Source organism: Cupressus sempervirens, chromosome 6 (assembly GCF_028749045.1).
Source record: "Cupressus sempervirens isolate cs-2001-9-10 chromosome 6, ASM2874904v1, whole genome shotgun sequence".
NCBI classification, from domain to species: Eukaryota; Viridiplantae; Streptophyta; class Pinopsida; order Cupressales; family Cupressaceae; genus Cupressus; species Cupressus sempervirens.
Genome location: NC_143123.1, coordinates 214,523,090 through 214,535,376, shown reverse-complemented (window position 1 = coordinate 214,535,376; position 12,287 = coordinate 214,523,090). Strand labels below are relative to the sequence as shown.

Sequence of the window (12,287 nt, the reverse complement as noted above, 5' to 3'; positions counted from 1 at the left end):
TTCTCAGAAGGCCTGACAACTAAACAAGTGTGTAGATTGATGGATTGTTCATGTTTTGCTTTTGGAAAACTAAAATTACTATTATATTACCAATGTCTATTGACCAAAAATATTATTAATTTTTAAAATATTTTAATAATTGAAAAAAATAATACTCTTTTTTATTATTCTAGGGCACAATCCCAGCCTCATTCCTTTTTAACTTTTTGAAAGTAGTTATATTTTTTTAACTTTATTGTTAATATCTAAAGAAATTTGTCAATAATAAACAAATAGTCATATATAACCGGCTCTGATGCAGTTAAGGTAAATACACAGGTTTAGCTGATGAACTTTTATTTACTCATTTAAGATTAAACCACTTCACTTAAACTTCATAACAAGTAGTATTTTCGAAGTCTAAAAGCATACAATATAATATAACATTACAACTAGACTCAATACCAGCTAATTAGCTTATTCGAGACCTGCTACTCTTCCTACTGTCTGGCAATAGTTTCCAAGCACACAGATCAGATCTATGGAAAAATCTTAGATGACTTCATCTTATCAATCCATGATAGGAAAGATGATTCTGTATTACGAAACCCAAAGAAACCATGCTCCTTACTCTTGTTCATGCTAAGGGCGCACTCAAATGGAGCATTTAGTACAAAATCTGCAAACCACCAATTTCCAACTTCCTCAATTTTGGTAGGGTATAATTTGTTTTCTTTCACAATTGCATCCCAGATAGGTCCCTTGTCTTTCATTGCTTCAGCCAGACTAAATCCTTCACCTTCACATGGTAACATTTCCAGCTCAAATTTCTCTGCTAGGAGCTTCCACAGTCTTTTCCATTTGAACACATCTCCATTAGAACAATTGAAGGTCTGGTTCTTAGCATTAGGCTCCACAGCAGCCCATATTTCTTGCTCTGCAATCAATTCAGCATCAGATGCATCCATAAATTGTTCCCAGGTGATTTTATTGCCCGGGTATTTGAAAGGAAGCCCCTCATATTTGCAAACGGAAGCATAGACACAGAGAGTACCAATGATGTTCATTAAGCTACATGGAGAGAAGCCAAATATGAGTGTAGGGCGGTGAATGGACCAAGTTAGTCCCCTTTTCTTCTTTGCAGCATCAAACAGTATGTCTTCAAGCGTGTAGTAGAAATTAGGCCCGGATAACCTAGGATGCCCTTCATGAAAGGGTGGCTCATGTGACCGAATGTTTCCACTGGTCAAACTATCAAATGAACCGAAATAGTGTTTTAAACCAGTCTGCAGACAGATATGTTCAAGATTTTGGGCATTAGGCAGTAGTGCATCTAAGACATTATTGAACATTCTTCCATTGGCTTCACAGTTCTGGTCCTCTGTCTCTCTACCAACCCAACAAACCCAAAACAGATGAGTCACATCCTTCAAAGTAGAAATCCTTTCTAGGGTTTCTCCCCTGTTCAGCACATCACATTGAATGTATTCAACTGGATTATCTGGAGACCAATCAGGCTTAGGCCTCCTTGCAACACCGTAAACTTTCCAGGGTCCACCAGGGGTGTCAGACAAAGGCAAGATTTCAGCCAAGCTGTTGCCTACAATTCCTGTGACTCCAATGATCAGAGCGACCCTTTGCTTGTCAGATCTTATTTGTGAACCTTCAATATTTTGCTGGATTCTCCCCTGCGTGTAGATAAAAGTCACATACAAAATTTTGCTAGATGATATGACAACACTCGTTATTTCCTATTTCTGTGATATGGAATATTCAGTTCTATTGATAAGAAATGGACAATTGACTTTTAGTAGAGCAAGGATATATCTTATTTCCTTATAACCAACATTTTCCCAAAGTTTACTTCAAGCTGGACATGCAAAATAGGTTAATGTCCAAATTTTCATACAATACCTTTATGTAATATAATCTGTTGGTGGCAAATTATGGATGCAGCAAAGCATGACCTGTAGTATAGCGGTTGTTGCTTCTCTTTGTAAACAAGATCTTACATTTTATGCTTTTACGTCCAAAATGAGAGCTTAAATAAACTTTATATAAAAAAATAAAAATACACACAACTGTGAGGAAGCAAAAATTAGCATAATAAGCTTCTATTGCTCATCTGGGATAAGTCTTCTTCGGCAGGGATCATTCAAACAGAATTTAGGGATTTAAGAGCATCACAGTCATAGCATGTGAAGCGATAATAAGAAATTCAGAATGGATTCTAAATAAGGATTTTATTGTGTTGGAACTTGGATAATGTCTTATAGATTTCATCTCAATAGTTAGGAGGTCGTCAATTGGTAGAGATTGGACAACAATTTTAAACTAGCAGTTGCATATTTTTGTACATACAACGATAAGCCGATAGAAAATATATATTTGACAGAAGAAAATTAATCAAAAGCATGCTTCAAATTTTTTTTTAATGAATTTTAGGTTCGACTTATATAGTTGTAAGCTTGACTATCACCTGACAATTTGCATTGAGTTGATTAAGTACATATTTTATAGAATGTGATTGTATGTGTTAATATTTGTGACATTTAGTTTACTTTTATCATAAGAAAATTCAAATTTATAATATATAAATAACTAAAATTTTAAATCATAACAAAAATAATTTAGTTTCATAATTTAACATTTCATTTTATAATATATTAATATAAAAATTAATATTTTTAATTTACATTAATTTATTTTTACTAGTATTTGCACCATAAAAAGACACAATAATTATTTTTCAATAAGAAACATATACTTTCACATATTTTTATTATATCAACTAACACTAAATAATTGAGATTATAGTTTTCCATATTTTATTTTCATAGTGTAACATGTATATTAACAAATAGTCAAAGGATGCGATTGAAAATTGTAATCTAGTTTTACATTTTGGAGTGATTCTAGACATCTTGTAGACATAGGTTATTAATGTAAACTTCTTGTTTTTTATTTTTTATTTTCAAAGTCTTCTCTTAAATGATTTTTTTAATGGTAATTTTATATAGTAAGGTGATGGTTTAGTTAATCATTAGTTGATTTTATTAAAATTGGATATTTTTGGAGTCATACATGTTTCCATTTAATTCTATAATAGATTTTATTCATATTATTTTTAAATTTAATTTTTAATATTGTGAATTATTATTACTTTTTAATTATCTATATTAAATATTAATTTTACTCTCTATAACGTAAAAATATTTTTTTTTAATTTTTATTTTCTTTCCTTTATTATCTACTTGTTATTTTTAATGCATTTATATTTACTGACCAATTGCAAATATAATAATAATCATTTAAAATCAATAAATAAAAATAATAAAATATATAATTATTAATTATAAATAGAATAATAATATTATTAAAAATTTATTAATTAAAACATTTTTATATAATAATAAATATAAAAAACTATAGGATTGTAGGTTGAATTCAACTCTAAGAAAACAAATAAATTTATCAACTTAGTTAGAACAATCTTAAATTTCTCAAAATACATAGTGAGCCAAGACATATTCAAATATGAAAAGACATACTTTAAAAATAATTCCACATACATAAAAGTGGAAAAGGAAAAACTATAGTTAGTAGTTGCTACTATATAAGTAAGTACAATTTGGAATTAATACATATGTCACATGGTACACATATAACTAATACAGTAGAGTACTCCTTAATATATAAAAAAGGATTGTAAAAATTGTAGAAACAAAAATTTGACTTTATCTTTTATACAAATAAATTATGGCAAAATCCAAGATGACCTTTTGTCTAACATAAGTTGAAAATACTTTTATGAAAAACAAGTGCGACAGAGTGACTATACTTGTCGTTAATGAATAGTTTAAAAGATTACATTGCAGTGAAAAAGTTTAATTGTTCTTAACTGACCAAATTGTAATTCAATTCTTAATAAATTAAATTGCATCGTAGATATCTGAGAAGAAAATGATAAATATAAGCATCTAGATAACATATTAAAATATCAATGAATTATCTAAGTAAAATTACATAAGCACTAGTACACTTACTCAATTTAATTTAAGAAATAAATAATATGAATTGAAGCTAACAGTGGAAAAGTAATGTCATTTAAATCTAAAATAAATGAAGATATTAGAAACTTAATGTAAAAAAATTTCAATTAATTATATAGCTACATTTAATACAATTTCATTTTACTAATATCATTATGAAAGAGCAAAAATTATCTCGACTCTGAAAAATATTATCTTAAATATACAATAATATATTCTAAATTTATAATATAATACAGTATTGTGATTAATAGAATCTTATGAAAGTATAAAAATTTGTGAGTTTGAAATAAATTCTAAAATGGGCTTTCATACACATAATAAGGCTTAGGGCATGTTGAGTTGTTCATTGATTAAGATCAAACAATTCATTAAATTCAAATAAGATAACATTGTGAATAAATCATTAAATACCAATACTAATGGTGAGTGACAGTTTAATATATGACAATAAATCATACAAGAATAAAAGTATTGTAGAGTACTCAATTTTTATCTATATCTAAAGTTTATTTCCTGGTTTCTTTCATTCTCCTTTGCATGTTGCATCCATTTAATCTTTGAAACTGTTTCTATTAAAAGCTAGATTAATAACAATAATGTATAATGGTCTTTTCATAGAATGGTTCATATATTACCTAACATCATTTGACAAATAAATATTTCTAGTTTTAAGCCTCTCACATTCAATGCACATCACTCACACCAATAAAATACTTGTACTAGATTTTAGTCTAGATTTGTGCAAACATAGGCCATCAAAATTCATGGTGATGAGGCGTGCATAAAAAATATTTTCAAATCGAAAAAGGAGAAGCGTTGAATCATACTTTGCAAAATACTTTAAAATTGAACATAACTAAAACTCTAAATTCAAAACAATTTGGTTGAAATCATTTTGAACCTATCGTTGATGAAGCAAACATTAGATACTCCTGAAGCCTTAAAAATCATGTCAATATTCAAAGCCTTTTCAACCATTATTATATTACAATAATGATATAATTTAAATACCATAATAGAAAAAAGAGTTGAATTCCAAGGCAAATAGCTATATTCAAAGCTTCAACCTATAATCTTTAATAATTTAAATATTAGAGCTGCTCTATGTTACATAAGGATTAATAGAAAATTAACTATTTTAGCATATCAACAATAAGCAAAACTATTATCACATAATAGAATGAAATATATTAGAGTTGACATAGAGAAATTTCTATTCTAACATAAAACAAAATAGAAGTTTCTTTTAATTTGATTTTTTTTAATAGAATTACTCAGTAAAACCTTAAAAAATAGAAATTTCTAATCCATAAAAAAAAGTCTTATACGACATATTCATTTCAACCAATGAAATTAGAGATAAATCTGATTTGAGAACTATAAAATTAAAAAATATTACAGATTAACTTATGATTCATATAATTTATTTGATTATAATAATAACGAACCATTCTCATTAGTAGACATTGGCACACAATATAAGTTTAGCACTCACTCTTATTAAATAAATTCTAAACATAATCTTTAAATGTGGATATAGAAAATAGAAACTATAGTTTGAATTAGAACTAGAGGATATAAAAGTTTGAATTAAAAATATAAAAAATATTTAGAAATATAGAAAATAGAAACTAAAGTTTGAATTAGAAATAGAGGATAGAAAAGTTTGAATTAGAAATATTTAGAAAGTAGATAATGAAAGAGAAAAAAAAATTACCCAAAAAAACATAATTGGTTATTATTTTTTTTAGTTTCAAATCCATGTTTATCTTTGTATCTTTCAAACATATGTAAAATTTTCTTTTGATGTGACTACTATTATTAACATGTAGAAACAGTTAAATAGGATTCATTTTTGTACTTGTTTAAAGAATTTCACTGTACCAAATTTTTGATATATATAATTTACCATATAAAATATGACACAATGGATTTGGCTTTCTGATTGTTCCACAGTAAGCATTAAATTACATATTCCTATTTTTAAACAGATTTATTAGGCTTCTCTTCTCTACATTATGGATGAATGGTTCTAACTTCTAAGTTTCTATTATTTGCTTCAGACTATGTATAGAATGAGCAAAGAGTGACAAAAATTAAACATCAATTTTGGTGTTAAATTTTTCATGGATTGCTTACAAGTCAAGAGTCAAATCCAGAACTTAATCACTAAATCAAAGACAAAAGGGTCAGAACACCTTAACAGCACTTAGGGCCACTTAATCACTTTCCCTCTTTATCAAACCAGTCTATCTTTAATTCAGATATGTGTCATTTTTCAAGAGCTAGAATAAATCCTTTTGTTTTCACAACCAATTATATGAAACTAAAAGATTACAAACTTATCAAAATCACACAGATCTATTTCCCCTCCCAAAAATGGTTCAAACTGATTGATTTATAGAAATAGTTGTTTACAAACCGACCCTAGACTTTATGCTATTTTAATTGATTATCTTTACGAATATTTTTCATGTTAAATATTTGAAGCACCTGAAGCCTATTACAACAAGAGTTTTATCTTTCGTAGAAATCAAAACCCTAATTAACATTTATTACAGCTAGAGTTTCATATTTCCTAGAAATTAAAACCTTGATTAACATTTATTATAGCTAGAGCTTCATCTTTCCTAGAAATTAAAACCCTAATCAACATTATTTGTCTCTTTGAGACATTCAATGAAATTAACATTTGTTTCCTACAAAGGACTTTGATTGAGTTGGGTTCCATTGCAAAGCAATACAGCTAGTAGGGTTGATAAGTACTTTGTTGTCTTTGATTATCTCATAGTCCAAACTTTGAATCTCTCAAACATTAAGCAAGATTATAAATGAAACATATGAACAATTATAACACTTACAGCTCTAGAACCAAGAGTGCTTGTCCACCATGAGTACCAACTCATTGTGAGGGATCCAAAAAAAACCCTGAATGCTAACCTGCCATAGCACGTAAACCTAAACATGAGATGGAGATGCATAATGGGTAGAATATCTATATTTTCATTGCTATTTCATCCACTAAATAGAGAATTGCAAGTAGCAAGACTAGTCCAAAAAATTTGCAAACAATGAATAAAGATCATCAAAAAATACAAATCAATTTGGTCTAATTTTGCAAGAATTTGGTGAGCTCTTACTCAGAAATGAAAATAAAGCTTGAACAATCAAGAATGTAAAGCTTGAACAATCAAGAATGTTGAGCTTGTTAACAATGAGGTGACTTATGTGAAGTTGGCTTTATGTCTAGTTCCTTGAGTGGAATTAAACATTGATTTATGAAAGAAAAAAGATTCAATATGATATCTTCTACTTCAATGGGAGACAAGTTAGTCAATGTGGGAGACAAGTTAGTCAATGTTGAAAAAGTTCTAGAAGGTTAGAAATTGAGGAATGAGGATAGACATTATCCTCTTTGTAATTTAAAACCCAAAAATAATACTTTATCACATGAAACAAGAAAGGGAATAAATAAAAGTCACACTCTCCAAAAAGGTAATAAAAAATACTTTATCACATGAAACAAGAAAGGGAATAAATAAAAGTCACACTCTCAAAAAGGTAATAAAAAATACTTTATCACATGAAACAAGAAAGGGAATAAAAAAAAGTCCCACTCTCCAAAAAGGGAATAAAAAATCCTTTATCACATGAAACAAGAAAGGGAATAAAAAAAGTCCCACTCTCCAAAAAGGAGGAGGGCACATGTAGGTCATGACAAAGCCTTCTGCAGAGGAGTGACACCATGTTGTTTTGTCAACACAAAGTTGGGATCAACTATTAGCTACTATCTGTAGATTACTTTACAAAGGCAAGCCACCTTAGTGCTTACCATGAGCAATAAGGTAAACCCATAAGGGACAGGTGGAAAATCTAAATTGACACTTACATGCTTGTTGGATTATTATAGAAATATAGAGGACACTGTGCTTCTTGCAAGGGAACTCCTAAGAAACAATCGTATCCATCTGCAAATGATTGCCTAATATCATTAAATTAAAGTGGAATTGAGATAGGCAAGAGTTCATTGTTTTTTGAATACTTGTTGATCTTCATTCATGTTTTTTCATTCTTAAACCCATTGCTCTAACCACAACTCCACTCAACAGACATGATATTCCAAAGCTCATTTAGGTTCCAAAGTTTACAGAATGAAACGAAAATCTACATAGCAAAAATAAGGATTCAAAAATCTCATGATACTCTGGAACATGAAACCCCTATTCTTCAGTTTTGAGTATTTCATGGTACAAATATCACTGTCCAATAAGATAGATGAATTGTTTAACACTAGCACTTGCACCAAGCCAGTGCAAGTGTATAGTTGATAGGCAACATATGTAGCATATCAATTTATAACTTCTTATTATTTATTGTTTTATCCCTTAATGACTATCCCAAAGTTTGATATTTTATGTCGATTCATCTCTCTACACTCTCCCCTCAATTTTCCCTTTGTCATACTAACACTTATCCCTTCGCTTCCGTCCTGTTATTTTGCAATGCTACAAAATTACTATTTAAAAAAAATCATTTAACAATTGATTATATATCATTTTATTACATCAACTACGGCCTACCCACCATTCAAACTATTGGAAAATTGTTGTCTTTCGTATATATAAATTTATATGATTTAATTGTTTCAATTTTTTAACTTCACTTGAATATTGATATATTTATATTTAAATACTATTTAAAACATCTTCTAGTTATGTGTTTCATTTTATTTAAATAACTAAATTGTGTTCCATTTTATTTACTTATGTCAAGACTAAAAATTATAATAACCCAACACCCCTCTCTAATAAGAGAGAGGCTTGTGTAGGCTCTTGTCTATTTATAATAATCATGTTTGATATATCTATATATACTAAAATATTTTTTAAAGAATTAAATTATACTATTCTCCAAATTATAGTAAAATGAATAACATATTAAAAATTGGTTGGTAGGCAATAAACTAATTCGAAAATATTTATATTTTGAAAAATACTCATGTTTCCTTTATATCATTCAATAACTACCTAAAACTAACCAAGGATACTAAAGAATGAATAAATAAATCACAAACAAATTAAAGGATACAATCTTTGAAATAGAAACAATCAATAATTTAATATGGATTAATACAATCTTTGGAATAGAAACTATAAATAAGAGTTTTTCAATGTTTATGAATCCATAATTGTAGCTTTGTCATGAATAATAAGCTTCAAATCAACTTACCAATAAAGAGTAAATTAATTAATTAATTATTTATTTATTTTGAACTTCATAAAGAAGGGTAATTTAAATAAAAGTCCAACAATAGAATACTTACAAAATCTATGTTCAAGCCAAGACTTTGTGAATTTCGAGCTTTCAAGATGCCCATTCCATTATTACACAAGTATCATGCACTGTGAAATAATTATGAAACATAGCATTGAACCTTCCCATTACATTACATTTGCCTGAAGATTTCTAAGTCTTCGCTACCAATTTGGTCAGCGTATACCTGCAATCATGACATAGAAGCTCCTAATTACACTGGTCCTATTTGGGCGAGAGTTTTTCGTTTGAATTGGTTCACAAAAACCTGTTCCACTTCTTCGTCGAGGGTAATCCTGAGCTTGGCAATGGGAAAATATTCAAAGATCCTGCCAGCCAAAGACATTTTAGAAGCTTATGATAATGGACTAGGCAATGAATTGATGACTATACTGGATGTTAGTAGGGGGTACGGTACCACAATTTGTTTGATCTTACAGGAGTAATCTCTGAGACACACTCACAATAGAAGAAAAAGAAAATGACCTAGAAGGTATGGTCACTCATAACTATATAATAATTTTGTCTCTTATTTTAATCAAATAAAGAACCATGTAGTGGTGGATAATTCTTTTGCATTTGTGTAGTTCTTGATGAAATGTGGAACCAAGCATATGAATTTTTGGATTGATTTTGGTGGCAATGTTCTAATTTTTTCGCTCCAATCACAAACTAATTTTATTACTTGTTTCTCTAATGCTTTTATTTATTTTTAAATGCAAACATGTAAACAATGTGTACAAGCTTAACTAATCTCTATTTTTTTGAGGCAATGTTACAAGAATTTTATACAATCTTGACAGATTTTGGGATGATCGGCGATGGCCCAGTGGCTCAACATCAATTCTATAATAGTGATTTTCCATAACAATTTTAATGTGGAAGATTTGTTTAATTTTTTTCCAACTTCACTTTTGAAGTGATAAATTCATAAAGTAATTACATTAGTGTTATGTTATCATTCATTTTTGTAATCAATATCTCATGCTAATAGGCAGGAACGATCATAAATGGAATAAACAATGTCACCATTCTACTGATATGCTTTAAACTTTCAACTATGAATAAAGAATGGTAAGTACCTCACTGGTTGAAGCTCCAGAGTATGGGTCATCAACCATGTGATACTCAAATTGGGCTTCGCCCAGTTTTGGCTTTTCTTTTCATTTGAAATCATACCCGTATTTTTTCCATCTCAACTAGGGGAGGACCCAATACTTGAACACCCTAACTTTGCGCTTATCAAAACCCTACTTAAAAATTTCAAATTGCTCCCAATTTTTTACAGCAGGTTACTTGGCGAGTCATCTACTTATAACTAAGGTTTCAAGTCCATGTCACCCGTTATGATGCCACATCATCATGTTTTTTTCCAAGTTGTCTAAAACAACCCAAAAAAAAATGAGACCAATGGTTGTGCATAAAGGGTACCCATAGTTGAATAGTTGATGTGGCATCACATCATTGGTTAATTTTTATAACTCAGGGTACATTTTATTCAATTTTGGGTAGTTAGCATCACAAGTATTGGTACAATGTTGTCAAAAAAATTGGACATTAAGTCAATAAGTATAGGTATTAAGTGAACAACTTTTATCACAACTATTGGAACGCATTCAAGTACTGGGTCCTCTCCTCTACTCCACAATCTGCCATGTTAATAGATTTTATGGCTTGTTCTAAACATTTTCTGAGATGGACACTATCCTTTAGAGCCATATAGGCTACGACAGGATTCATCAAATTGAGTGTAAAATCAACAAAGAGAATCTGGTATGCCCAAAACATTGAGTACCTTCCAAGAATTAGGCCACATATTCAAGTACAGTGACTATGTGACAATGAAGATTCTAAATTGTTGAAGTAAATGAGAAATTTGATGAGCTTTTTTATGGAATATCTACTTATGGAGTGCTAGTGCATCGGCTAACCCTGAAACTCTCCCTCCTACAATTCAAATATCTTTTTCTTAATTATAAGATCAACAAGTGAATTGGAAATAACAACAAAGAAAACACTCATAATAAAACAACTCAAAGTAAGATAAGAAGCACCCCTATATTCATAGTTTCTTTGATATGAGATCTTCTCTCTAAATAACTTTGCTACTATAAATAGTATGCCTTGTGCATCCTTTATATATGTTAGCTAAGGTGGTAATTCATAGTGAGCACATCCGTGTCTGATGCGAGTTTGAAGCAAGGTGTTCAATGGCATGCTTATCCAACAGTCTAGACGGATGAGGAGAAGCCCACTTTAGAAGCTTGGTGGCACCATTCCAGCAATGAGTAACACATTGGAAAAGCCACCACAATAGCTCCAATGCACATCGAGTTTTTGGACATTGTGAGTCAGATTATCTACTAGCACGACATGAATGATCAGCAAGAAACATTTCAATGACAAAGTTCTCATTTGGAAGTTGCAGTGTGAGGAAATTCTAGTGGCTCTTGCCCACAAGTGAAAGCCTATAAGCAATAATACCTCAGAGAATCCCCATGAAGATTTTCTTCCATGTATGTGAGGATGTATTTTCATTGGGGATAGGCTAATCTCCATTCAAAATGTACTAAAGACAAAATAAAGTCAAACCTTTTTTTTTCAAGATTCATGAAAATGTAGTGATTTTTTTCCAATTTTTTTGTTATTTTTGACTACAAACTATGCAGATCATCAAGATCAAATGTTAAAATTTTCAAAAAAATCATAATGTTTTTAAATTTTTTGAAAATTAGTCAACTATATAGTTTGGATCGAGGATAGCCACCTCCCATGCATTGACTCCCAAACTATGGTTGTTGAGAAGAGAATCATAAATCCCTATGCGTTAAGCTGATTTAATAATTCTATTTAGGATTATGTTTCTACTCATTGATATGATGGGAGTGCATTCACTTTTATGATTCCTCATCACCGTATTGGATGGGTAGCAAAAAAATA

At 29.7% G+C, this 12,287-nt stretch overlaps 1 protein-coding gene across 1 annotated transcript; it reads right to left on the bottom strand.

Moving 5' to 3' along the window:
- Positions 1-319: 319 nt before the first annotated feature.
- Positions 320-7,309, bottom strand: LOC149552030 ((S)-8-oxocitronellyl enol synthase CYC2-like). The gene is made up of 3 exons (XM_089787511.1): positions 7,175-7,309; positions 6,896-6,974; positions 320-1,667 (listed from the first exon to the last, which is right to left on the bottom strand). Exons 2-3 carry the CDS (start codon positions 6,938-6,940, stop codon positions 519-521), a joined length of 1,194 nt encoding a protein of 397 aa, XP_089643637.1. The 5' UTR covers positions 6,941-6,974; positions 7,175-7,309; the 3' UTR covers positions 320-518.
- Between the last annotated feature and the right edge of the window lie 4,978 nt (positions 7,310-12,287).